General features: G+C 55.7%; 2 protein-coding genes across 8 annotated transcripts in view; both read right to left on the bottom strand.

Annotated features, from left to right (window-relative positions):
- The window catches only part of NLRC3 (NLR family CARD domain containing 3), a 39,576-nt gene extending 33,204 nt beyond the window's left edge, over positions 1-6,372 (bottom strand). For all 7 annotated transcript variants that reach the window (XR_009349115.1, XM_059154142.1, XM_059154141.1 and 4 more), the window contains exon 1: positions 6,042-6,372. The gene's annotated coding sequence lies outside the window, so the exon portion shown is untranslated. The remainder of the gene's footprint in view (positions 1-6,041) is intronic.
- Positions 6,373-9,295: 2,923 nt separating this feature from the next.
- On the bottom strand, positions 9,296-27,644 carry SLX4 (SLX4 structure-specific endonuclease subunit; the record flags this gene model as incomplete). The annotated part of the gene is made up of 14 exons (XM_059155038.1): positions 9,296-10,347; positions 10,774-11,190; positions 11,712-11,811; positions 13,566-15,817; positions 16,773-16,942; positions 17,584-17,730; positions 18,574-18,662; positions 19,160-19,391; positions 19,929-20,245; positions 20,334-20,542; positions 22,481-22,693; positions 23,536-23,725; positions 25,648-25,872; positions 27,272-27,644. Coding segments are annotated over 14 exons (5,328 nt in total), but the record flags the coding sequence as incomplete, so codon positions are not given.
- Between the last annotated feature and the right edge of the window lie 104 nt (positions 27,645-27,748).

Here is a 27,748-nt window from a genome sequence, read left to right as displayed (position 1 = left end):
AAAAACTGCCACTAACTATTCCCAGTTGACATGATTATATTCACTAAGAATCCAAAAGAATCTACAATTGATTAGAACTAACACATGAACTTAGCAAAGTTTCTGAACACAAGATCAATACATAAAAATGTCATATATATTTCTTCTTGCTAGCAATAATGAAATTGAAAGTAAAATCTTGAAATGTTTAAAAAGCAAATTTCTAAGAATAAATTTAGCAAACAATTTGCAAGACCTCCACACTGAAAACTACAAAAGATACTAAAAGAAATTAAAGAAGACCTAACGGAGGGATTCTAACATATTCATGGGTTAGAAGACTTAATATTGGTAAAATGTTATCTCTTCCCAAATTGACATATAAATTGAACAACTTTCTTTTTTTTTAAAAGATTTTTAAAAAAATTTATTTATTTGACAGATAGAGATCACAAGTAGGCAGAGAGGCAGGCAGAGAGAAACAGAGAAGCAGGCTCCCCGCTTCTCCATCTCTCTCTGCCTGCCTCTCTGGAACCTGGGATCATGACCCAAGCCAAAGGCAAAGGCTTTACCCACTGAACCCCCAGGCACCTACAACTTTCTAATCAAAATTCCAGCAAGATTTTTTGATGAGGAAGGGAGGGTAGATGTTAGCTAGCTGATTCTCAGATATGTATGTATGTAAAGCAAAAGACTCTGGACTAGCCAAAATTATTTTGAAAAAGCAGAACAAAGCTAGAAAACTTACACTACACAATATCAAAGCTAGTCTAGGGATGTGGGTATTGCCACAAAGGCAGACAAATACCAGTAGAGCGTCCAGAGAGAGACCCACACGTGTATGGTCACCAGATGTGAAACAAGGGCTCCGCTGTAGTTCAGCAGAGAAAGGATGGCCTTTGTCTTAAATTGTGCTGCTCCGGGACGCCTGGGTGGCTCAGTTGGTTAAGCAGCTGCCTTCGGCTCAGGTCATGATCCCAGCGTCCTGGGATTGAGTCCCGCATCAGGCTCCTTGCTCGGCGGGGAGCCTGCTTCCCCCTCTGCCTCTGTCTGCCTGTGCTCGCTCTCTCTCTCTGATAAATAAATAAAATCTTTAAAAAAAAATTTGTGCTGCTCCAATGAGATAGTCTTATAGGAAAATGGACCTTGACCCCTTCCCTCCCATCATGCACAAAAATTAATTCAAGTTGGATCATAGATGTAAATGTGTGTGTAAGACAGCCAAGCCTTTAGAAAAAACTACAGAGGGGCGCCTGGGTGGCTCAGTGGGTTAAGCCTCTGCCTTCGGCTCAGGTCATGATCCCAGGGTCCTGGGATTGAGCCCCGCATCGGGCTTTCTGCTCAGCAGGGAGCCTGCTTCTTCCTCTCTCTTCTGCCTGCCTCTCTGACTACTTGTGATCTCTCTCTGTCAAATATATAAATAAAATCTTAAAAAAAAGAAAAAAGAAAAAACTACAGAATGCTTTAAGGAACTTGAGCTAGGTAAGAACTAGACAGAGCACACAAAAGCACTAACCATTAAAGGAAAGAGCGACATATTAGGATTCATTAAAATTAGGGATATCTGTTCAACAGAAGACAGTTTTAAAGTTTTTTTGTTTTTTTTTTTTAAAGGGTGAGAAAGCAGACTGCTGACTAGGGGATGTCTCTGATACATTTAAAAATCAGTGAGACAGCCCAGTTAAAATTGAGCCAAAAAATTGAAGATGTATCACAAAAGATAATATCCTTAGTCATTAGAGAGGCGCCTGGGTGGCTCAGTTGGTTAAGCATCAGACTCTTGATTTGGGCTCAGGTCATGGTCTCAGGGTCATGAGATCAAGTCCTGCATCCAGCTCTTTGCTTGGCAGGGAGCCTGCTTAAGATTTTCTCTCTCTCACCTCTGCCCTTCCCCCCTTCTTAGAAAGAAAATGTTTAAAATAGTAAAATATATATATATATATATATATAATATATATTATATATATAATATATAAATCCATATATCTATATCTCTATATAGATATATAGAGAGATATACATATATAGAGATATATATATAGAGAGAGATATAGAGAGAGATATATATACAGATCTATCTATCTATATATATCCTCAGTCATCAGAGAAATGGAAACTGAGATCACTTTGGAAAAATGTTTGGTGGTGATAAGACTAATTATGCCTGTTTTTTGTGATCCAGCAATTCCCTGCCTGGGTGTGTGTATGTCCAACAGAAATAAGTGTTTATATCAATCAACACAGTGTGTCAGATTATTCTAGCAGCTTTATTCATAGTGTTCAAAAAAGTGGAAACAGGGCGCCTGGGTGGCTCAGTTGGTTGGACGACTGCCTTCGGCTCAGGTCATGATCCTGGAGTCCCAGGATCGAGTCCCATATCAGGCTCCCAGCTGCATGGGAAGTCTGCTTCTCCCTCTGACCTTCTCCTCGCTCATGTTCTCTCTCACTGTCTCTCTCTCAAATAAATAAATAAAAATCTTTAAAAAAAAAAAAGTGGAAACAACCAATATCCATCAACAATAGAAGGGTTTCCTTTTTTTTTTTTTTTCTTTTTTGGTACATTCATACAGTCTGGTCCTGTCTAGTAGTGACAGAACACGAAGGACTGACACACTCAGCTGTGTGGCCGACTCTCGCAGACGTGTGAAGTGAGAGGAATGAGACCACACTCTGTGATTCCTGAAGTCAGGCCCATCCAGTAAGGCAGAGGCAGAGCAGTGGCTGCCCTCGGGGGTGGCTCCGAATGGGCAGGGGAGTTCTGGGGCACTGGAAACCTCCACACGTGGATCTGCTTGGGACAGACACGCAGGCATGTACACGTGTAAGAACCCGTGGAGTTCTCTTTACTATCTGTAAGTTATAGCTCAAATCAAATCCAGTGATGCTCACAGTTTTCTACAAATGCAAATGTGCCTAAACCCAAAGGAAGCAATGTTCTTGTAGCCCCTTAGCCCACGAGGCCAGGACGCTAGGGCGTCTGTCTGGCTGTTGGCGTCAGTGATGGTCAACAGCCTGGAGCTGGACGTGGCCTTCTGAAACTGGTTGTCCAGAGGCCCCCATGGGTGACAGACTGCTGCCGCCGGGGGCAGGGGTGGTGGCCATATGAGGGGACAAGGCTCAGTGCTTTTCCGCTCTGGCAGGACAGTGTCTAGAGCAGTTTTTCTTTTTTTAAAGATTTTATTTATTTATTTGACAGAGAGAGATCACAAGTAGGCAGAGAGGCAGGCAGAGAGAGAGAGAGAGAGAGGGAAGCAGGCTCCCTGCTGAGCAGAGAGCCTGACGCGGGACTCGATCCCGGGACCCTGAAATCATAACCTGAGCCGAAGGCAGCAGCTTAACCCACTGAGCCACGCAGGTGCCCCTCTAGAGCAGTTTTTAAATGTAATTTATTAAAATAGGCACAGCATAAAAACTGCCATTGTAACCATTTCTTTAAATGTACGATTCAGTGGTACTAAGTGCATTTTCAATGCTGTGAGACCATCACCACTATCTACCTCTCGACTTTTTCATCCCCTGAATGGGAACTCTGCCCCTGTGAAGCACTAGCTGGCCATTTCCTTCCTCCCAGCCCCTGACACCCACCCTTCTGCTTTCTGTCACTGTGAAGCTGACTTCTCTAGGGACCTCACCAAAATGAAGTCATATGGTGTCTGGCCTGTGTCTGGCCTCTTTCACTGAAGATACTGTTTTCCAGGTTGATCCTTGTTTTAACACATATCAACATTTCATTCCTTTTTAAGACTAAGTAACATTCCATCTTATGGACAGACCACATTTTGTGTTCACTCATCCCTCAACAGACATTTGGATTGTTTCTACCTTTTTTCTCTTGTGAGTAAATGCTGCTGTGGACACGGGTGTGCAAATACCTGTTCAAGTCCCTGCTTTCAGCCCTTGGGGTGTATGTACTGAGAGGAGGAATGGCCTAATCAGACAGCTCTTCCACGCAGCACTATTTTTAAAAAGCCACTGCTTAGCCCAACCACCTAGAGGTGTCTTTGGTGTGAGGTAGGACCTCAACACGTGTAGTTTAAAGCTACCCAGATGATTGTAAGGAGCTGGCAGAATTGAGAACCGCTAGATCAGAGAGGCTGGGCAAGTGACAGAGGAGGGACCACAGCAGGCAAGAGTTAGGGGAGAGGAGACAGGACCGAGTGTGCTGGGAAGGTGGGAGGGGTGAGTTCCCCCCGCCCCCACCTTGCAGTCCCATCAGGCTCTCTCTGTTGGAAACCAGCACTTCCTCTGAATCAGACACTGCTCTTTCTTAAGCCCTGCCGACCTCAGGGGAGAGGGTCAGATTTAGCAAATTAAGATACAGGACGCCTACTAAAATTTCACTTTCAGATAAACAATGGTTCTTTCAGTATAAGTATATCCCAAGTATTCCATGGGGTGTACTTATACTTTAAAATCCAAGGCCAGCATCAGAGGCTGACGAGAGAGCTCCTTCCCGGGACAGCTACCTGGCCACTCCTGGCAGCAGGCCCTGTGTGCAGCCTAGATGCTGCCCTGCAGGGTGGAACTCACCCCAGGCCTCTGAGTGGAGCGTGACCCAGGGGCCACTTGTCCACCAGGGACAGTCAGACAGGTCCTGCCCAGTGTAGTCATCCTCTAGTGAGAGTGGAAAGAGGCCCCGCCAGCCTCAAGGTGGGGAAGATGGAGGGCAGGTGGGCCTCGGGGGGCCTTGCGGGATCTGAAGGCCAGAAGTCGGTCAGTATGAGAAGGTCTGAGCTGTGCTGGGCGGGGCCAGCCCAGACGGACGCCCTTCCCCCAGAGCCCGGCTTCCCCTTGCCCATGCATCCTCCAGAGCCTCGTCCGTGGCGTGGGACGCAGCGGAGGACCTGTGCTCGCTGGTTTCGCTGTCACTCAGACCCTGTCCCTCAGGCTCTACAGCTGAGCTTCTGTCTCATCCCTGAGACATCCCTGAGCGCTGACTCATCAGCTCTCTCAGCAGGTCCTGTCTTGTCCTGTGCTCCCCTTCCTGGGGCCTTAGTCTTAGCCGTCTGTGGCCTGTGCACGACAGCCAGCCTCCTTCCGCCCGCCTGGACTCCATGGCTGTAAACCCCACAGAGCTGACCTCCTGCCTGGCCTGCCCTTCCCTCAGGCCACGGGCGCAGGGATGCTTCTCTCTCCCGACTCCCTGCCCCCACGCCGCCTCCCAAGGTCCAAGAGCGCAGTTCTCAGCGCCCTTGAGGTAGCCCAGCACCATGGCTGTGGACCACTTGAAACCAAACAGCCTTTCCCAGAGAGTGAAGGAAGAGGTGCCTTTGCTGCAGGACACGGCCCTCGTGAGACTGCTGTGCCCCTGGGACAGAGGAGGTCCGGCCAGCCGGCACCCCACCTGGGAGCCAGCCTCAGGGTGGCCTAGGGTGGCCAAGAGTGAGACCCCAGCTCGGGGAAAGCCTGTGGCCCCCATTGAGGAGACCCAGAGGAGCTTGGGAGCCCAGAAGCTCGGCCACGGCCCCCATGCCCAGAAGCCGCACCAGCCCAGCTCAGCGGCACCTTCTGAGAAGGCCTGTGTGGTTGCCATCTCTCTCAGAGTGACATGCCTCGTCTCTGTCCGAAGGAGTGGCTGGGAGAGAGCCCTTGGGGCTGCCCACCCAACAGGACCCCAGCCCACCTGCACCATCCACCCTTGGCGCTCGGGACCCTGGGACAAGTCTGGCATCATCACCCCCATCTTATAGGCGGAAGGGGAAGCCAGGAATGGAGCCCAGGTCTGCAGATGCCAGGTTTCGCCCCTGCGCTGCCCTGCTCGACCTCCCTTCTGCCTGCCTGCAGCCCTTGCTGGCTACTTCCTGCTCCTCCTAGCCCATCATTAGTCCCGGGCAGCTGGGCTGTGTCCCCTCGGCCCATTGAGGGCCGCCCTTGGGCACATGTTTGTTTATTCCCCACGGAGAACTAGTCCTGCTCAGCAGCTGCCAGCACCCATGGGGACATGTTCTCCGCGCCACCAGCCACTGCCCCCTAGAGCAGCTCAGGCCCTAAAAGTCACGGTCCTTCTTGCGGTCTCTTCTTCCTCCCCCATCCCGTGCTGAGGCAGCCCGGGCTTGACTTACCTCCTGGGCCTCATTGTCCTAGGGAGGCTGAGACTGGGGGGCTGGGGCTGCTCCATCCCAGTGCTCCCACGCTCAGCCCTGCTCCAGTGGGCGGAGGCAGCGGCGTGATGGCAGGGTGGGGGGGATGTCCCGGGATTCTTTGTGGCCCGCTGGCCAGGCCTCGAGCCCTCAGGATCTATGCAAGGCAGGAGCCAGGTCTTGCGGGAAGGGATGGGGAGGCGCTGCCCATGCAGGGCAGGGGGGTTGCGGCCCACCGGCTCTTGCAGTCCCCCGAGCCCACCGGTTGTCACGCCAGCTGGGGCTCCTCACCTCTTCCTGTGCCGGGCTCCACCTCAACCCTCCTTCCTGTCTGATTTCAAAAGCCAACAGCCTTTCAGACGAATCAGTGAGCCGCGGCTGCCCGGATTGGCCCTGTCGCTGCCTGTAAGTCAGAGAGGCAGGGGTGCTGCTAGGATCTCGATTTGAGGACCATTGCAGACGTCATGCTCAGCAGAGGTCCAACCAAGGCCACAGAGGAAAACAGTCTCAGCACCAGCAGACCTTGGTTTTTGTGGGGCCGGAGGGAAATTAGACTGGCTGCAGGGACGTTCAGTGACTTGTCCAAGGCCACACAGCAGGAAGCTGGCCACTGTGTCTGGAGCAGAGCCCTCTCACTTCCAGGCTGGCACACTGTGCTGTGGCCATGGCCCTCGTCATCCTGTCTCATCTCCTGTGCTTTCCTCTCTCTAGCACCCAGCAGGCACCTGCACCCCAGCTGTACTCCACAGTGTCTTCCCAAAGGCAGGCCAGCTGTACCCTGAAACAGCAGAGTGTGGCAGTTCCCTCAGGCCCCGGAGGTGGGCCTCAGCACGTGGGCGTGAAGGGGGAAGGGGAAAGGCATGTCCAGAGTGGACAACAGAAGCATGAGGAATAGTACAGAGGAGATAGAGGAAAAGTACAGGACATCCCCCGGTGACAGGAGGCAAGCCCCTTAATGTGGAGCCACGGAGACAAGGCGGGAGCCCAGGGTTGGGTGGCTCAGTTTGCCTAAGCAGGCCAACTGGGAGCCATTGATGGTTGTAGAGCAGGAGGGTAGTGGGTTCAGGCGATGCGGCGGTTGGGGTATAAAGGGCGGTAGGAGGGGCCACGAGCTTCTCTCAGCCTGTTCTCCAGGGCTGTGCTCAGGTGATGGCGGAGAAGGGAGCAGAGGGGACTGCAGGGGTAGATCAGAAGTTCTCTGTGCAGTGACACCCTTCTGGGCCCCCCTCCCTGCCTCCCTCCCAGCAGTGCCTTCAGGGGCCCCAGCAGCTTGCCGGTGCTGGGGGGCAGATGCATGGGGGCTGCCCTCGAGAAGCCTGCTGAGGCCGCCGGCCGTCAGAGCACACACTGTAGCCGCGGCTGGGAGGTGCACCGAAGGCGTCTGAAACCAGGCCACCCACAGGATGTTGGAAGCCACAGGGGCCTGGGAGGTATCTGTCACTTGAGTGAGGCCAGGAGGCCCGCTCTGCTCCCCGCTCCGCAGCTCAGGGAGGGGGATCCTGAGCTCAGGAGGAAACAGCCCGCTCCCTGGGGGTCTTGGGAACCCTCCTCTGCAACTTTGGCCTCCACCTCACACAGAGGGCCTGTGGCCATCCAGGGCTGGCCCATGGGCTCCCTCTACCAGCTACTCCGTGAGAGGCCGAGAGACCTTCGTCCTGACTCTCTTGGGTGTATGTTTGGGGCACCGTCTCCCACGGTGGTTCTCAGCCAGCCAGGCAGGGCCTAACCCCTTCCCAACTCAGAGGCAGCCCGAGGCTTACTGCCTGCAAGGGCACGGGCCTCCTGGGGGTTGTGCAGGCCCCCGGGGACCCCCTTGCCTGGACCCTTCTCGAGCTGGGCTGTGATTGCCCTGTGGAGCAACCGTGGCCAGGCCAGCCACAGGAAGCGGACAGGCAGGGGAGGGCTCAACACAGCACAGCAAGGCATGGGAGCCATGTGGCTTTCCACTGCTCTGGGGCTCAGCACGCTGTTTTCTTGAGCTGAGTACCCCTCACGAGGCCGAGCAGGGCTTCTGGAAGGCAGCGTCTGTCTGCCCGCTGTGCAGCAGGCCCACTGCAAGCCTCGCTCATCTACATCAGATTCCTTCTCGGGGAGCTGGACCTAATTTTCTGGTTGTGAGTCAGTAGGTCTGGCTTCTGTGGAAAGGTCAAGGACACTGCCTGTTCTCTGGTTGTGGGGGTGTCTTTACCGCAGCGCTGGTTTTTAACCCTTTGCCTGACTTGCATATGGGCTCAGGCCCTGGCCAGGCCCGCTGCTGGCCCCTACTGGTCCCTGGGGACACACTGCATAGACCTGACCTGGCCAAGGCCCTCAGCAACCAGGCCTCGCTTTCCCCATACCTTTCCCTCGTCTGCAGCTTTTTACCTGTTTCAACCCCTCCCCCAATATCTTATCAACCTGCACATGGTTAAACTTCCGCCGGCCCATCTGGGCTGCCTTCCGCGGAGCAAGGGCTCCCAGTACACCCACAGCTACCCATCCAAGTCTAGGGTCTCCATAAGGAGTCAGTGAAGCCAGGTAAGGACTCCAAGTGACCTCTCACCTCCAAACCCCACCTCACTTCCCCTAAAACAGTCCATACTAGGGTAGGGAAGCAAGTCCTTGGTGTAAGAAACACATGGTACCTTCTATACTAGGCCAAGATTCCATCCTTAGTCTCCTCTGTTGTTAGCCATGAGATCTGAGCCCCAGCATCCTACAGCGTGTGTTCAAAAAACACTTTCACCTCCCTGGATGCTGTGTGCACCTAAGGCCCAGCTTACAGTCCCCTTCCTCTCTCAGGAAGCTGTCCCTTGAGGCCAACTGAGCACGGACCCTCACATCCAGCATGGGGACAAGTCAGTCTGGCTGAAGCCTAGAAGCCCCCGCTAGCTTCTGACCGCTCTCCACCGGGCCCAGGACACAGCAGGCATCACAGGCTCATCTTGGGAAAATGCAGATCCTGACTCAGTGGGTCTGGGCAGGCCCAAGGCTGTATCTGTAACAATCCCCAGGGTCACAGGGCTGGGTCCCAGGCTGCAGCAAGGGGCTGTCTGAAAGTGAGCGAATGGATGAACACACCTCTCTTATCTAAGAACCAAAGGGACATGAGAAGCCAGCAGACCTGGCTCACCCCTTGCAATGAAGGACAGGCACAAAGGCCTTCCGCAGACTCGCGTGTGGGGGCAGTGAGGGAGCTGGGGGCGAAGCTCCCAGCCAGCTTCCCTCATTATCTTTCTACAGTGGAGCGTCTGGAAGATTTTTATAAAGCCTTTTTGTTTTTATTGCACATCATAGAAAATGGACCACACTGTATTTAAAACAACGAGACATTCACAAGGATGTAGACACCCCAACTTTTCTTCCTTTCTGGCCGTCACTTGTGTTCCAGCCCACTCCAGAGGCCAGAGACAGCCTTACTACACACTGACAGAGCCAGTTGACAAACAACATGCAGATTCTGGGGCCTTCAGAGCTGTGCCGGGCCCTCCTGCACTGCCTAGTTTAGAGACTGCTGGTGACAAGGACAGGTGTCTGGGCCAGCCGAGGCCGGGTGGCACGAGAGGCTTGTGGATACCTGGTGTGCTAGTGGAGGCTGTGCCTGGAAGAGAAGGCAGGGCAGGGGCAAGCTGGCCCTGGGCATCCGTCTCAGGATGGGGACACTGTGTGTCTGAAGAACCCCGCCTGCTGCCCTCTGAAGCACCCGGGGGCATGGCGGGGTTAAAGGGAGACAGACAGCGGGCACCAACAGAGGGAAGGGCCATGGGTGCCACGCTCTGAACACGACCCCAGGAAACGGAGTTGGGAACAGCCGACCCAGCGCGGTGCCGTGGCCCCTCTCATGGGGAAAGGACGCGGTCCCCAGACCCAGAAAGGGCCGTGGAGGCCTGGCTCGCTGCCGGCGGCTGCGGAGCCTCACAGGCCGCTGACGGCTTGTGATGCGGAGGGATGGACCGGCCTGGCGGCTCGGCCCCTCTTCTTGCCCACCGGCTGCCGCCTCTTCCTGTGGAGCCTCTCCTTCCGGGCCGCGGCGGTGGTGAAGGTGATGCAGTGAGCGTCCAGGAAGTCCAGCAGCTTCTGGGTGGCCACACGGATGCCGTGCTGCTTCAGCTCGGCCTGCAGCTCGGCCAGCTCGAAGGGCTGGTACAGCAGGACCTTGCGGTAGAGGGCCGGCCTGGAGCGGATGTAGTGCCTCACGGCCTCCTCCGTGGCTGCTGCGGGCACGGCCGCCTGGGACGCACTGCCCTCCTCCTCACCCTCGTCGTCCTCTGCAGACTCAAAGGCCGCTCCAAACTCACAGGAAGAAGAGCTGAAAGGGACGAGAAACACCCTGTGACACTTGTCCTCCCCAGCACCTGAGACCAAGAGCCCCTCTGATGGAAGGAGTGCAGGTGTCCCCTGCAGAGCCTGACCCCAGCATGGATGGCCTCCCCGGGAGGCGGGAAGCTCCAGGCTGCCGTGCTCCCCGCCCCCCAGCCACCTGCCTGAGCAGGCTCCGACCCTTGGCCATAGTCCACTGCCAGCAGCCAGAGAGCATCCTGTGCGGTGAGGACACAGGAGCTCCAGAGGTCTGCTTAGGAGGCCCACAGGGGATGGCCCTTCACCCCAATGGTGTCTCCCAGTTCCAATCCAGAAGACAGTGGGATTTCTTGGCATTAGGCCTGGCTTATGCCAAATCCCAGACCCGGGGTCAGGGCACCTACGAAGCCCCTGGCCCTGTCCTCCATCCCATTACCTTAGTGAGCTACAGGAGCTGTCACTGCCGTCCATGGAGGAGGCCACTGATTCCTGGGAGGCGGGGAGCTGGGCGTCCCCATCAGGGTCTGGAGGCCCCTCCCTGACCGGTGAGGAGCTCATGGGAGGGATGCTTCCACCAGGCTGTTTCTTCTGATGTTGGGGGCCCTTGGTCTTAGTGGAGCCCTTGGACCTTTGGGGAAGAGGGCCTGAAGTGGCCTCCAGTCGGGCACGGCCAGTGGCCCTGGGAGCCTTGGAGGTCTTGCTGGCGTGGGTCTGGCTGTGCAGAGCCTGCGGGGGCCCCTGGGAGGACTGGCTCTCGTTCTCCGAGTCGGACTCCAGAGTCTGGTGAGTGTACTGGAATATCTCCTTCAGCTTTAGGACCATCTGGCGTTTGGGTAGAGGGCGGACCCCAAACCTGAATGGGAAAACAGGTGAACTTCAGCACAGAGCAAACAGTTCTCCGCAAATTAATGGCTTTGTGTAAATGAAATCTTAAAATGCCTGACTTTTGTGAGCACATTCTGCATTGCCAACTGAGAATACTCCAGAAGGGCCAGACCCAGGTTCAGTGACGATGGCAGTGATAACACTTCTGGGGCCCAAGGTGAAGGGCGCACTGATTGGGATGACAGTTTTCGTGTTCTTCTAAAAAATGGGGTCTCTATTAAGACTGTTAAGGCAAGGGCCATGTCCGTCCACAGGCCCATGAAGATCTACCAACCGAGGGGCAGCTGGGTCTCATCTCTCAGCGTCTCAGGGTAACCTGTAGTCTGGGGAACAGTGTGTGGAGAGCCAGCAGTCACAAAGGCTCCCATCACCCTGCAGCTCCTGCTACGAGAGCCCCATCGCTGGTCTCCAACTCCCAGCCTCGCCAAGCCCTGACCCGTACAGGGGGGCGGGGACCGCTCCAGAGCAGGTCTGAAGACCAGCACTCACCTATCCAGTTCTTTCTTCAGTACCGGAGTCTCCATGATGGAGTACTTTGGCATGGGTGTTATGGGCACTTTCGGGGGCAAGTTCTTCCGATTAGCACCTTCTGGGTAAAACAAAAGAAACACGTTTCAGCACAGGGGACCTGGATTTACCTCTTCTGGGCTCAGCAGCAGCACCAAGACAAAGAGTGTTTTTGAAGAAAGCCCAGCCACCATGCTGCTGCACCCCTTCCCCGCTGGACGCCGGCCCTGTCTTCCCGCTGGAAAGCATCACGCAGCACGTGACTAGGGCCACAGCGTTGTGCAGTGCGAACAGGGCAGGAAGCAGACTCGTGGCTGCCAGGGGCTGGGGGGACGAGGCACAGGACTGACTGCTGATGGGTGCGGGAACATGTTCTGGGACTAGCACTGATGGCTGCAAAACATCGTTGAGGTAACTGTGCAGTCTGGCTTGTTTTGTGACTGCCATCTGTCACCCTGCGCTGCTGTGACACCACTGACTACACTCCACCCCATGACTTACTCATTCCCTAACTGGAAGCCTGTACCTCCCCGTGCAGGACATTGTCCACGGACTAAAAACCACGGAACTGTACACTTTAAAGGGTGGACATCATGGTACGTGCATAATAGCTCAGTAAAGCTGTTGTTTTAAAAAGAAATCAGTGTTTGAAAGGCAAATGGAACAACGTAGGAATATATGGACTTTGGTTTTTATCCTTTTTATGAGCATGCAGCCCTTGGGAGACTCCAGTGGAAATAGGGTATCTCCTGAGAAAATCACAAAATTCTTTATATAATTTGAGAAAATTTGCCACCTCCTGGAAGCCCACCTCGAGTTCAGACTAATAAGGTCCCTGCTCTGAAGTCTGGTTCTCACAACACCACCAGGGAACTGGCCAGAATGCAAATTCTGGTCTCCACTCTGGGGTGAAGCTCTCCAGACAGTTCTGATCCCCACTCAAGGCCGAGAGTGCCGGTCAGTCATGCCCAGCTGGTCTCGGATTTGGGGAGGAAATGGAACACCAGGTCACGTACACGTCCTCTGCCCATAGGCTGCTTCCTTGTGACCAGTCACTGCTTTGCACAACCCTGCCCCTTCCCGGCCCTCCCAGCATCTGCCTGACAGGGGACCAGGCGTGGGCAGCAGCTCCTCAAGGGGCTGACCCTGGGGGCTCTGACTCTCCCCTGTGACTGACATGAGCTGGGAAACTGCACCCCTCCATGGGCTTGGAGGGGTAGACGGCAAAGGACCGAGGTTCACAGCCAACCCCCAACCCTCGCCACGTCTGGGGTTGTTTTAATCAGGATGGAAATTCACCTAAAATTTTAAAGTGCACAATTCAGAGGCACTTAGTACATTCACAAACTCTGATTCACTGCACCCACCACCTCCAGCTCCGAAGCAACCTCGTCGCCCCCAGAGGAGGTTCCGCACCCCACACACCCCCAGTTCTCCTCTGTACCCCACCCCCCGTCTTGGCAGCTGCTTGTCTACATTCCATCTCCACAGATGCGCTCGCTCTGGACATTTCAGATAAACGCAGTTGCGTGCTGGGGGGCTCTCACCGAGCACCTGTTTCCGAGGCTCATCCACAAGGTGACCCAGGTCAGCGCTGGTTCAGTGCCCTCGAGTGGGGTCCACAGATGGGGGCTTTTAACAGGGGCCCGAGGAGTCATGGGACCCGGCTAAGCAGCAGGTCTGAGAGCAAGCCCCTCCTCCCTTCTCAAGAGAGGGGTGGGGTGAGGCTCGCCGCAGCCCAGCAGGCCCCGCAGCCCCGCCACCCCACACTGTCTCCACTGCCCCCTCCAGCCCCTCCATGTAAAGCAGTGTAACCACGACCCTCCCACTACTCACTTGGTGTCTCCAGCGCTTCTGAGTTCTGAGCAGCAACATCAGCGCTCGGTGTCTGGGCTGGAGGAAGCAGCTCTGGAGACTTCTGGTCCTCTCCATCCCAGTCGTCCCACAGAGCGGAGTTCAGAAAGCTCGGTCTGCAGCTCCCAGGTGAGCTGGTCCGAGGGGACTTCTCTTGAGACTTTCTCCGGCCAGCGCAGCTTCCGCGGGCAGGGGCGGTGGCCGGGAGGGCTGGGGAGTGGCAGCCACTGCCCTCTAGGGCCTCCCGGGCCTTACCGCCCGGACTGCCAGGGCTCAGGGGGCCGGTCCGCTCGAGGTTCAGGCGGTCAATGGGAATCGGCGAGAGGGGCTCCACGTGCCAGTGGCACTCATCCACCGGTATAGGAGGGTCGCCGTCCAGCAGGGGGCTGCTGTTTGCCCGCTGCGAGGCTGCCTCCTGCTCATCCTCGCTGTCCTCCACCTCCACCACCTCGCTGGCGATGGCCTGACTCAGCAGGCCGGGCCCCGGAGGGCAGTGCTTCTGGGACTGCCTGGTGAGATCGGCGAGGCCGACGGAGATGGGACAGGGAGCTGGAGAGCCGTGCTGGTGGCGCCCGGGGTGGGGCCTCCTAGAAGGGTTCTGGCTGTCGGGGCTGCCTGCATAGGTGGGGACCAGGCATGATGATGACATCTGGGGGGTGATGACCGAAGACTTACTTGCAGCTTTGGGCCCACCCCTGTTTTCTAATGGGGCCCAGGGCTTGACCTGAGCCATGTGGTCCACCGAAGCCCTGGACCTGAGGCCTGTTACCTGCGTCTGCGAGGAGGAGTCCCGGCTTCTGCTGGCCAATGGCGTGGCGGGCACGAGCCATGAGGTATCCGTGGTGCTGTCCTCCTCGGGGCTGCTCTCGGGGTCACATGACAGCCGAGGGGTCCCTCTGCCCCCCACAGAACCCCGGTTCCCTGCTGGCCTCTCCTCCCCGCCCTGCAGGGAAGCCTCTCTTCTCACTGGGCTTTGGAGAATTTCCTGATCTGCATCGACATCGATGACAGAAAATAGCTCAGAAGACTTGGGGCTTACTTCTAGAACATTCCTTCCTTCCAGGGGACCATTAAAACCTGACTTTATTTTGCTTTGTTCTAGCTCCAGTTCTTCATCTGAATCCAATAAAAGAATAATCTCATCTTCTCTGTTCTTGCTGGATGGAGCGTTCTGAGATCTGGAGCTCAAACAGGCAGGTTTTGACTGCGTTAGGTCGATGGATGGAGACTTCTCTGGGGAAGTCAGCACCTCTTTATTTCTGCATTCCAACAAGGAACCACGGTCCTCACCCTTCTGGAGGCCTGGATCTTGAAGTATCGTGAGGAGGCTCCTGCTCCTCCTCCGCTTTGCTGGGGAGTCCTGGGAGGTCACCCAGGAAGCTCTGCCCTGCGGCTGGGGCCCTGGCGAGGGTGACTCGCCCCTGAGACAAGGACGAGGGTGTGACGGGCCGGGACTCTGGCCTCCAGGGGGCTGTGACAGGCACGGGCTCCACGGGGGTGTCTGCCGGGGAGCAGGGGCACAGGGGCTCCCCGTCCTCGGTCCCAAGACCATACCATTGGCTTCCTGGAGATGGCTCACGATCTGGGACAGCCCACGGCATCTTCTGGGAGTTGATGAGCACGGCCGGGCCTCAGGAGCATCAGCTGAGCACCAGAACCTGCCTTCCTTTCTCCCTTCCCTGCAGCCCCCAGAAGGGGGAGGGGAGCCAGAACGACCCAGTGCTTCCTCTGGGGCCCCTGCTTTCTCCTCATCCACACACTGGCCCTGGAGTGGCGGGGGCGTGGGCTGTCTCATGCTTCTCTGTGTGGCTGGTGCGTCTCCTCTTTCCGGACCAGATGATTCCATTTGTTCTGCATTTTCTGACTGTTCGCTGATCTGGTCACTTGCTAGGATTTGAGCAGACACTGGACCATTGTCCCCAATCTGGTCAGCTTCTTCCTTGATCTCTGGAGCTCCTTCCCCCTGGTGCAGCTTTCGTTGAGTGGCTGCAAATTCATAAATTTCTTCCATTTCTGCTTCATTCACTTTTTCTCTGTCTTCTTCAAGGCTCTCAGATTTCAACAAAGCCTCCACTTCTTCCTCCTCATCTACCCACACAGACCTCAAGAGTTCTTGGAAGTTCTCCGCGCAGCTTTCACAATCCTTGTCTTCCTTCTGCTTCCACGGTCCATCCTCCGAATCACTCACGTCAGGCACTTGTTCACACAGAAGAACAAGCTCGCTAACCCCAAACCTGCAACAGGAAATGCCGCGCATCAGTGCCCCGCGAGGCAGCAGCCAGGCGCCCAGTGCTGGTGAGGACCGGGGTGCGAGTCCTCACAGGGACGACAGCCAGGCCTTGGCCCGGGCCTTCCCTGCGCCCTTGCAGCGACGGTGCCCGTGCACAGCCGGCAACACCCCAGGCCACAGAGCTCAAGAAGAGACTTGTGGACCTTCAGGGCAGGGTTCGCTAACTCTACTGCCCAAACACAAAGGGGTGTGTCACACCGAGTGGACGGTGACAGGAATCGTGCTGCAGAGCTGGTGAGTCTGCTGCCCTGGGAGGCCCCGAGAGCTCAGAGACTGATGCAAACCCCAGACACCAGATCAGCCCCGGTCAGCCGGGGCCAGCGGTGCACCAGCCTGCTGCCTTCTTGAAGGCTCCCTGGTCTGACGGCACACTCAGGGCCCGGAAGGCCACGCTGATCCCTTCCCAGGAGTGCAGCTGAGGGGCGACAGGGCCGAGCGCGAGCACAGGGACTGAGGCCCTTAGCCCTGTCAAGAGCTAGAACAGCTCGCTTTGCTGAGCCACCTGCCGCCTCTCCCAACACGGCGTGGATGAGCTGAGAGCCTGCACACCCCCAGGAGCTACACAGGCATTATGCTCTGTTCACACTCCTGTTCCCGGGGACCTGGGAAAGAACAGCCACCATTCAGCTTCTGTGGCCAAACGACCAAGGAGTGGCAGCGTCTGGGGAGCTAAGAGCCATGTGACCCGGCAGAGGCCGTCCTCAGCCAGCGCTGGGCTCACCTGCCAGTGTCTGTTCTGGCCAGACTACCAGTCACTACATCCTGGGCAGGGTCACCACCGAGCATACACCTGGGGTTAACAGGTCCTGGAAGGACTCAGCCCTGAGCCTCCTGCAGGCCATCAACCTGCTCTTTGGTTAATGTCAGACACCAGAGGTAAACGGGAAAAGCCAACGGACCTGTGGGCCAGAGCGCGGAGGTCAGGAGCCAGCCGGGGAGGCAAGCCGGGGTCCGCGGTGTAGAGGTAGTGCAGGAGCGCGCGGATGGCCTCGGTGCTCACGTCACTCAGCAGCACACGCTGGCTCCGCGGGTCACCGTCCTCCACAACGAAGAAGCCTTCGCTGTTCACCTGGGAACGAAGTCCAGTACAGAAGGGTTACGACCTCCCAGACAGGACGTGGGGCCACACAGAGGGCCTGGGTGGCTCCGTGCGTCCCCACACCTCCATGCAGCCCGTCCCCAGCACTGGCACTGGCCAGTGTTGCGCCCATCTGCTGGTCAAGAACTCCGGTCAGGCCCTAACACTTCTCGGCTGGCAAAGTCAGACTTTGATAGAGGTTCAAGCACCCAACTGGTCCCCTCTCGACAGACACATCAGAGGCACGAGGCCGGAGACCGGCAGTGGTTTACTCAATTCCTACAGCACGCATTCAAGTCTCATGGGTGTTGGCACAGGTCAGCACAGAAATGTCTGCCAGCAGGTCAATCAGGACTTCATAATTATGGAAACAGAGGAAAACCGGACAGGTCTGGGGAAGATGGTTTATTCAACCGATCAAGCAATATGAGGCTCTCCAATTCTCAGCTCATCTCCTTACACCGCTTCCTAGCCTCAACCATGTCTCTCCACCGAAGCAGGTGCACTGAGAGGAGGGAGGGAGGCGGGTGTAAGTGTGCGGGGCGCGGAGGGGAACGAAGGGGGCAGGAGGCCGGAGGTGGGGTGCGGAAGCCCTGGGAGCGGGAGGGAGGAGGGGCGGGGACCGTACTCACATACTGCATGAGAAGGGGGCATCGGGCATACAGCACGAACTTGTGGGCGTAAAGCACGTCCCCGCGGTCCGTCTGAAGCTGGACGTCACTCAGCTGTGGGTTATCGACCATGGCTCTGAGGTCGGCCAGCAGCAAACCGAGGGTGAGCTGGAGGGAGGGAGCAGATGGGTCTCACAGCAAGTTCCCCGACTTCAGGAGTGCCTTGGGCTCCTGTCTTCGGGGCTCCCATGCGGGTCCCCCTTCTGTTGCCCTGAGGCTCTCAGCAGTACATGCTAGTACAACACTAGCTTCTTTCTCAAATTCCATTCCAACGAGTTCCCTGGCTGGACACAGGGCGGAGGGAGGAGACAAGGAATTGGACGCAGCAGTGCTCAGCACTTCCCAAGCACCGTGTGTGGCCCCGACGTGACAGGCAGGGACCCTGAGCCCAGACCATTCAGGTACCCGGCTGAGAGGAGCCTCAGTCCTTCTCTGACTACGTGCTTTGGTCATCAGGTAGACCTTGGGGTAAGTGTTTGGCTGATACTAATCTACTAAGAGAATGACATCCATTCTAAGGAATGGATGGATCCAACCGAGTGTCACTTACACAGAACGTGAACTCTCAGTTGGAGACCAGCCAGGACCTGCATGTCCTGAACAAACGGATGAAACTCTGGGGGCACGAGGCCCCCTCATAGAGCAACAGGGGTCCCTGCAGGCTCTGAGGACAAAGCAGGTTCCCAGGGCTTGGCTACTGAGGTACCCCCAGAGTTCAAGGACAAAAGGGACAGAAGACTCATGGCAGAGCCCTAGAGGGGGACAGGAGGCTCATGTGGGCTCTCGCCTGGCTTAGCTCAGCTGCTGAGCGGGCAGCATACTCGTGCGAGGCTCTGGGGGCCGGGTGGGAGCTCCCTACACAGAGCAGAGGATGCGCTGCGGTGGCCAGGATCCCAGCGTGGGGAGCAGGGCCGGGCCGCGCAGCGCTCGGTGAGGAGACCCGGAGCTTACCGAAACGTGGCTGCCCCTGTCCAGGGGCTTCTCCTCAGGTGGCAGGACAAACCCAGTCGGTGGAAGGCCGGTAGGCGACATATCCATCCCTGAGAGAAGGAGTGACAGGTTAAGAGAACATCACCTCCCAGCAGTGTCTGTCTCCGGGAAGGGGCATCAGGTATCGGTTGGCTGACTCCAGCGGTGCCCCAGACCAGCGCCACAGACTGGCGGCCCAGACCGGCGCCTCAGACATGCTCTTTACCCGAAGGCTTCTTCATTGCGAGCGAACCACCGAGTTTTGCTGCACAGCCCCAGAGATACACAGGTAGTAAAAGTGGACAGTCTGCACGATCACTGGCTCTGGGCAAGGGCTCTGTCGTCGGTTCAAGTTGGAGAAAACTGATGGACTCACCTGTACGACATCCATCTTTGAGGAGAAAAGGGAAAGCACTTATAGAGACTGCACTCTCCCCACCATATGAAGACAAGCCAGAGAACCTTGAATCTGAGCGACTGTCCCCAGGCTACAAGGTCATGGTCACAGCTGTGGGGAGGGAGGGCCAGGAGGGCAGGACTGGCCCAGGTGTCCCATCCAGGGTCTTACCTGTGGCCCCTCCTGAGCGTGCCGGGCCCCCACTGCAGGGCCACGGGGTGGCACTCAGCCCCTCTCTCGCCAGGTCCACAAGATCCTGCAAGGCCTGGTGCTCTCTCTGGCTGGCAGAGGGTGATAGGTTCCTGGGGCCATGGTCCACAGGCGGAGCGCTGGGGAGAGCGGGTGGCGTTTGCATCCCCAGCTCTGGCTGATCAGGCGGCAGCGTGGGCTCCTGGCTACAACCCTGGAAGAAGTCAGGAGGCTGAGTGACTGTGTGGCCATGGCTGCAGCCACCACACAAAAGTTCTGAGAGTGCCAGCCACAGCCCAGAGCAACCCTGGGAAGCTTCCTCCCGTCACCATCTCTCAGCAGGCTCCTCTGTCACGCTGGAGGCCATGTCTGTTCCATCTACAACTGCGGGGAAGTCCCAGAGGGTGCTGTCCCCTAATGTTATCTGAATGGCCTCAAGCATGCAGTGACTCCAGGCCCACCTGCAGCAGGCTTGTCGGGCTCCTGGGCCGCACTGGGCGGATGACACCATCCCCCGGCGTGAGGCCCCAGAATGCGTGTCAAACACGCCCTCACACACTCCAGGAACAGGAGAGCCTCCTGTTTTTCCCAGGAGAGCCATCAGCTGCTGTACAGAGGAACATGCTTCAGCCGGCACGCCCAACTTCCCACCCTTCCTTCCTTTTTGGACTTTCTGTTGATGCCCAGGGCTGCCGTCCTGGCTGCTAGCCTCTGCCTGGAGCCACCTGTGTGCCTAGAGGGGAGGACCCACCTTCGCAGGCTGCTGGGGCACCATGGGAGGGACCAGGCTTGCGGTGTAGAAGTCTTCCAGAACCCAGGCCCCAGTCAGGGCGCTGCCCTCCCACAAAAAGTTCTGCTTTCCCCCAGGTGACTGCAGATGCCGTCCGGCCTTCTCCCACTCTTCCTTCAGGATCCTGCTCGCGGGCAGTGGCGGCGTGCTGGACAGCTCCATCTCCTCTGCGAAGAGCTGGGCCACTCGGTCCTCTGTCTGCCTCCCTCTGGTCTCCAGGTCCTGGACTAACAATGGGGGAGGGCATACAAGTGCTTTCCTCTTACGACTCTTCTTTTCTGAAGGTAAACAGAAGCATAGGGTCAGTGACAGAGCTGCCACACACAGCCTGAGCCCCGGTGGTGGCAGAGCCGGGGCCACACCTACCTGCCCCCAGTCTTATCCTCTCGGAGAAAGCGCTTTCCAGTCTGAGCACCGAGGGCACAGCATTCCGCTCCATCTCAGACCGGGACAGAGCCATGGCCACCAGCAGGTCCTCGGACGGCACCTCGGGCTCGTTGACCTTCCATTTCTTCTGTGGCTCCTTCCTCTTGGGGGCTCCCTTCCGCTTCAGACCTCCAATGTGATTGCTGAAGCTTAAAAGGCAGCCAAACAGAAAAGTCAGTGAGGCCAGAGGTCTGAGCACTTCCTGTTTTGAGGGTGTCCTCAGTGGAGGGGAGAGGCCTGGACCCATTCTCCTTTATGGTGGGGAGAGAAAAGGCACAAACGTGGACCCATCAGAGGGAAAGACCACTCTAGGCGTTCACTGCGAGTCCCAAACAGCATCCTGTTGCCTCGTGTAACCTCACGATCCCAGGCCAAGTTCAGTGTGGTCCAGAGAGGGGAGGGTCTGGGTCCTTCCACGTGATGCTACCCTGCAAAGTTCCTGGCAGGTGCCCAAAGCTGTGAGTGGTCCTTGCACACCCCAGCTGTGGCCTAACCCTTCCGGTGGAGCTGCACTCAGTGGCTCTGAGTCAGCTTCCTGGGTTCCATCACCTTCTGCCTATCGACACTTCAGATGTCCCTCAGGCAGTCCTGCCCACTTTGACCCTGACAGGATCCCTTCCCCTCCTGCAGGGGCCTGTGGGCATTGCTTCTGCCCAAGGCTCGAAGGAAAGGCCTCCCAGCTGCGACCACCACCAAGGTCAGCCGGCCCGGAGGTCAGCATGTGGCAGCAGCTCCTTTGGGTTGGAGGTGTGCTTAGTTAGAGGAGCTTCCAGCTGGGGAACCTAGACTGCCTGGTGAACCCCAACAGGCTGAGCAAGAAATAGGAGGGCAAAAGTGAGAGAGAAACTGGGAGCCCAACCCAGCTGTGGGGGTGCTCTGGGAAGCACCCTGTACAGACTCATGCTGTCCCTGGGCCCAGGACGGCTCCAGAATCTCAGGCATCGCTCAGGAGATCTAAACAAGCCCTACTTCAGCTCAGCTTCCTGGGAAGCCCACCTGATGACCACTGCCTCCCAGAAGGCCAGGAGCTGTGCCAGCATCTGACTGCCCCAGAGCTCCACGCATCCCAGGCGTGGCCTTCGGGCAGAGGCAGTGCAAAGCCTCGGACCCACACATCTTGTTTCTCGTGCCAGGTACTGAAGAAGCTATGCTTCATCTGAGTAGGTGGTTCTCATCCAGTCCTGGCAAAAGGCAACCCATGGTTTAAAGAGCATCTGTGCCAGGAACTTTGGGCTTCCAGGTCCGAGATGCTAGTGCTGATGTGCTAAGAGACAGACAGGCGCACCAGCAAGAATCTGCCTTGGCCCACCTGACTCCTGCCACAGGCCTGGCTCAAATGCCCATAACCTGCATGCAAGGCGGAGGCCAGGACAAACAGAGCCAGCACCCTTGGCCTTCCCTTTGCTCTTGACAGCTGTCAAAGGATAGAAATCTCAAACCTACAGAAGTTCGGGGTCTGCACCAGCTTGTCCCCGTAACGCGGCGTCCACAGCGCCGGGGTGCGTACAGAGGGGAATGGAGCTGCTTGTGTGCCTGTGATTTGCTCGCCAAGGACCTGCTCCCGGCAACGGAGCAAGTAGGCCTCCTATTGAAACACCTGAGAATTTAATTCATGTACGTTTAAAAAAAAGGAAAAAAAAAAAGGCCTGTGTTTCTGTCTTACCAACTCTGTGAATTATGCTGAGTCCTCTTCTGTGGATGGGAGACACGGGCCGCATGGGGGCAGAAGCCATGGCATGCCACACAGGAATGGGTGAATGGACACGGTCAAGTGCGTTACCAGATTCCTCCCCACTCCAGAGGACACCGGTAGGACCGCGAGAATGGGACAATCTTGGGAAGGTCCTCAGGAAACCAGGCCAACCAGTCCTTTTCTGCGCGCGCACACAAGGACCAGTTGAAAGCCCTCAGGGTGCAGAATGTGTTGCCTCCTCAGTCCCGGCAGAGACTGTGCCTGATTTCCTTCTCAAATGTGTCATTTCCAGAAGCAGGAAGGTTCTAGGGCTCTATGGTTCTCTAACACCACAAAAGGCTTTCAAAATAAAAAACCAGAGTATTCTGATTTTCCTCCTTTCCATGTGGCTCACCTCGACGCCGGTGTGCCATTGGCCTCGTCAGGCTCAGCTGTCTGCAGCCGCACGGCCTGGAGCAGGAGCTGGGGGCCGATGTCCATCTTCACCGCGCACTGCTTCAAGTGGCTCATTCTGCTCTTCGGGCTGAGAAAGGGCTTGCCACAAATTGGGCATTCGGGGATCTGAGGTGTGGAGGGTGTCAGTGCCTTTTCAGCTTCATCCAAGCACCTGGAGGAAGACAGTCAATACAGGAGAACCCTCTCCCTGGTGAGGTGCGTCCATGTCAGAATGGACAGGCCGTGGGCCCAAGCCTGTTCTCCCGGAGCCAGCTCCTCCACGCAGCCTGCCATTGGCCTCCAAACCCTCAATTTTGCTTCTGCTAGAGAAGCTGGCTGACGGGAACAAGGACATATCTGACAATGGCAACCCCTCTCCAGAGTTTGTACCCCGAGGAAGTGAGAGCAGTACGAGAAACACACGGTCGTGCCGCTCTACGCCCACATCCGAAAGGCAGAAACTACGCGCACGGCAGCGGGTGAGTAAGACATGGTCTCCCCGTCAGACAGGCTTTCTCAGCCGTAGAAAGGAATGAAATTCTGACCTATGCCCCAACCCGGCTGAACCTCGAAAACACTGTGCTGAGGAAAGGGAGGCAGACACCAAAGGCGACGTGCATGTGATTCCACGGACAACCCGAGCAGACAAATCCGCGGACGGGACACCAGTGGCAGCCCGGGGCTGGTGGAGGGGAGGGAAAACGAGCACGCACGGGGACAGGGTTTCTCGTGGGGGTAATGAAAATACTCTAAAATGGACATTGGTAATGGCTGCACAATTCTGTGAATATAATCAATAAAAGCCATTGAGTTGTTAACTTTAAGAGGATGAACTGTGTACTACGGGACTTCTCTCTCAATAGCATGCCGTTTGGAAAACCAGTAAGGACAGGATGACACCAAAGTGCTATGGTCACGGTCAGGTGTCCCAAGAGTCCCACCATAGATTCCCCTGGGTCTGTCACACCCACGGGAGAGGTGACCCCAGAGCGGTGACAGTCAAGCTGCTCCTACCGGTTCACGTGCTGTTCCCTTCGTGTCAAATTCATGGCTGAGAGGTTCTTTTGACAGATCTGGCAGAAGAACAAGCCCGTCTCCTCCAGGTCAGCCTCCTGAGCCGATGCTCGCTGCTCCCCAAACTCCTGCTGCAGGGCCAAGGCCACTGCAGCATCGCTCTCGGTGGCGGGAAGCCTGGGCCCAGGCCCTGTGAGGAGGCACAGTCTGTGAGGACGGGCTGCCCCTCAGAGCTCCGCAGCGCCTGTCAGAGCGCAGGGACAGCAGAGGCAGCGCAGAGAGAGCAGACCAGCTCCACTCTGCCTCCTGCAGGTATCGTCCGGGGAGACATAAACAGGGCTCCCGGGGCATAATTCTCAGACTCTAGCACGCCTAAGAATCCCCGGGAAGCTTGTTAAAATGCAGCTTCGCATCCCTGCGGTCTAGGTGGAGCCTCCCGAGACTCCCCACAGGCCAGGAGATGCTGCTGGTGCAGGACCACTGTTTGAGTACCAGCTCCTGAAGAGCCTGCTGTTCCTTTTTCCCACTTCTGCTGAAGTCTTCTATCTCAGGCGTGCCAGGCTCCTATCCCAGTAAGTCTAGGTTTTCTCCTCAAAGCTCAGCCTTTCCTACTGCTACGACCCTTCCTAAGCTCGCCCATCCTAGAAGAACCAGGTCAAAGCGAAATGTCTTTCTCTCTTAAAATGCAGAGTCTCCTTCCTAGCATCGGACAAAAGGATGGACTGACTGACTCTGGCCTGGAGACCAGCCCCAGAGTGGCAGGGCCCACTGCCAAATCTGATTTTGCTGGAGCTGACCCTAGGCACTCACAGGGGGATTTGGAGAATTTCATAAATCCCCAGTTCTTGAATATTCCTGTGGCCTGTCACAGGAATGAGGCCAGAAAGGATCACACTTCATTTTGGTGCCCAGTTTTAAACAACGACAAAGACATGGCTTCTCTGTCCTAAGCACTAAGCGTTCCTGGGTATGCCATGAAAATCTATGGGAACAGCTGAGTCATGTGTAGGGCAAAAGCTCGTGTCGCAGCTGAGCAACTCTGACACACCCTATCGGTGCTGCCGGGACTGATGCCACAGCAGCTGTCCCGTCACTGCCTGGGTGGTCCTCCTCGGTGCCCCAGGATGCAAACATGCTACTAGGAGACTACATACTTGTTAGCCTTTGGGCCGTCAACAGTCTCTGCCCGTTTCTTGCCCTTTTGTATATTTTCACCAACGAAGAGGGCTTATGTCGTTTAGGGGGTAAAGCTCAGAACCAGGGATCTGACGTGCCTCTGGGGCAGTACAATGGGCCACGCACAGCAGCTACACCCACGGCACCGCGCTGTCTTCACATGGGGCCGCCCGGCCATCCGGTCCACTCGCCTGTGATACAATCAGAGGCTACAGGAAGTGGCTATGTGACCCCACAAGGAGACAATCAAACAAATCTAGAAAATGGGACATTTAGACAGTTGTCCCAGACTCTTCTGAAAGTTGGTATCATGAAAAAAAAAAGACAAGGGGATTGTTCTCGAGTCTAGACTTGAAGAGTCTACTGAACTGTGGCATATGCAGTGTGTGAGACTTGGCTTTCTGGCGGATCCTTGCTCAGAAAAAAAGAAACCAGCTCTAAAGCTGTCCTTGGGACAAGTGGGGAAATGTTGCTAAGAACTGGACACTAGGCGACGTTATGGAATCAGGCGAGACAAGAGCACCATGATCATGTAGATCATCTGTGGGGGGAAGCGCCATCCTGTCTGGCACTTACTTTCGAATGGTACAGAGGAATCATACACATTTAAAGATCTAGAAAATATATGGTAAAGTGTTAACAATCCTAACGTACAGGTTGAGGGTATGGGGGTTCGTTGGGAGTATTTCTTTTTGATCTTTCTGTGAGAAATTTCATAATAAAAAGAGGAAAACATACCTTGTCAAAGAAGCTAAGTGAGAAACGACCCAAGGGACCCTTCACTCTCTGGCTAGACACAGTGAAGTGCCCAAAGTACAGTGCCAGGCACAGCACTGACCCCCACCAGCAACTCAAGGAATACGCGTTCTTTCCCGGCCCCCCTTCTGCAGAGTTCGAACCCATCCCGGACGGGAATATACAAAACTCCCATCATACCATTCCCCGCCGTCATCTCCTCTGGAGGGCCCACTGGGGCATTTTCTGCCAGTGCAGCCTGCAGACAGCACCCTTCCGAAGCGCGCAGCAAACGCTCGGGGTCTGGTCTCTTGAACTGCTGCATTCGCTGGAGGACCAGCTCTGCTGTCCGGGGTTTGGAGGGACTCGGAGCCATCACTGTCAGACAGGAAGGAGCCGGCTGGGAGCTGCTGTCCGGAGAAGCCTCTGGCAAAGAGGGAAACATTGACAGGCATCTGTTCTAGCTGGAGAAACAAAGCCCCTTCCATCAGATACAGGTTGGACCCAAGTTTCAAGGGGTCCTTTACCAACTAGTTTAGGTTTAACTCCCAAGTGTGAGTAGGACTGACTATCAGTAACCTTACCATTGGCAGTAATACAAACAGACCTGTTGGAAATACCCATGACAGGATAGGGCATGGGGAGTGACTGCTAATAAGCACAGCGTTTCTTTGTGGGGTGAAGAAATGTTCTACAGTGAGCCCATGGTAATGCTTACGCAGTTCTGCGAGTACACTAAAACCACTGAACTGCCCGCTTTAGAAGGGTACATAGAACGTGAATTCTTTCTATAAAGTTGTTATTGAAGAAATATTAACGACAAACATTTTTATCTTCCTAGGTCATAAGTTCTCCTCTAACTTGGTGTCCGCAGTTGGGTTCTGGTGAGGCTTCGTAAAGCCCGTGGCAGGTTTATGTGAGTTTCGCAGGTGTGCGTGGGGGTGCGGTTTCTGGAGGAATCATGCGTAGCTTTCACTGCTCCCAAGGGGCCTGAAGGACCAATGATGTTTCAGTAACACGCCTTATGACAGTCTTTGCGAGCTCATTCTTCACCACTATTCCACTGAGAGATCATGCTGACCGCACTAGTAAAAAACACCAGTTAAGATCAGGAAGTGAAGGTGAGAAGTATTTAGAAACAGAACACAGGCGCCCAAAGATCCTGTGCAAGGCTGGTTCTCGGTTCTGCTTGAACAATGTATGTTAAACACACGGTTCGGTACACCAAGGGCAGCAGGTAAGGAACCTGCTTCAAGCAAACAAAGGAAAAGAAAAGAACAAAGGTGTTCGGAGGAGAAAGGAAGGACCTGAAGGTTCTCCCGGGCGTTCCACCTATCTGGCAGGTTCCCACTGCCTTCAAGCAGCTTTGCTGGGCCACACCACTGCCAGTTACCCGCCTGGAAGGAATTCAAGACAATGAGAGAAGCAGCATTATTTTCAGCTCATGTGACCTGTGTCAAACGCATAATGTAAACCTTCATAGGAAACTCTAATAGGGCAGAGGGCCCCAAACATAATCATGTAGAAAATTCACATAAAGGTTCTATTTTGTACGACCCCTGTTTAAAACAGGAATTGGTCAACTCTGGTCCTCAGGGGGCTGCCTGTTTTTTGTTAACAAAGTTTGGTTGAAACACAGCCCATCTGTTTGCTGACAGATTGTCTGGGGAGTTGAGAAGTTGCAAACAGAGACCAGGGCTGCAAAGCCCAAATAATTTACCGTCTGGCCCTTTTCACAAAGTTTTCTGACCCCTGGTTTAAAACAATACAGTCCCCTCTGGTTTCCTCTCTGGAAACATCCTCGCAGGTGTTTTGGCCCAGTTACCTGTCTGGGTGCTCTGCACACCCTCCTGGAGCGCAGCAGAGGCAAGCACACTTCCCCCTCCATTCTCAGGGGGAGCGGGTTCACTCCTCTGCCACTCGGGTGCCCCTTGCTTTTTAGTCCTTGGGGCCTGGCTGCCAGAACGAGTCTTCTTCTCCCTGGGGCCTTGAAGGGCTTTGTCCTTGGTGGCAGTTGGTTTGGTCCTTTTCGGTTTGCTTATCTGAGTGCTGCTGGAGGTCTTTTGTGTCTTCCTTTCCCCTGACACTTCCTTGGTGACATTCTTTTTCACCCTTTGGAGAAAGCTGGCGCAGAGTTCCTTAAAATCATCGTCTGACTCATCCATCATCTGACCAGCCTGAAGGCCTGCAGGGGGTCGTCAGAGGCGTGAGGTCTCTCTGGGGGTCTGGGAACGAGCCTGGCAGCGTCTCCTTCAGACTAGCAGCTCCATTATGGCTCCCCTCTGCTTCTCACTAGGACACC

Source organism: Mustela lutreola, chromosome 17 (assembly GCF_030435805.1).
Source record: "Mustela lutreola isolate mMusLut2 chromosome 17, mMusLut2.pri, whole genome shotgun sequence".
Taxonomy (NCBI): Eukaryota; Metazoa; Chordata; class Mammalia; order Carnivora; family Mustelidae; genus Mustela; species Mustela lutreola.
This window is presented reverse-complemented; position numbering and strand designations above follow the sequence as displayed.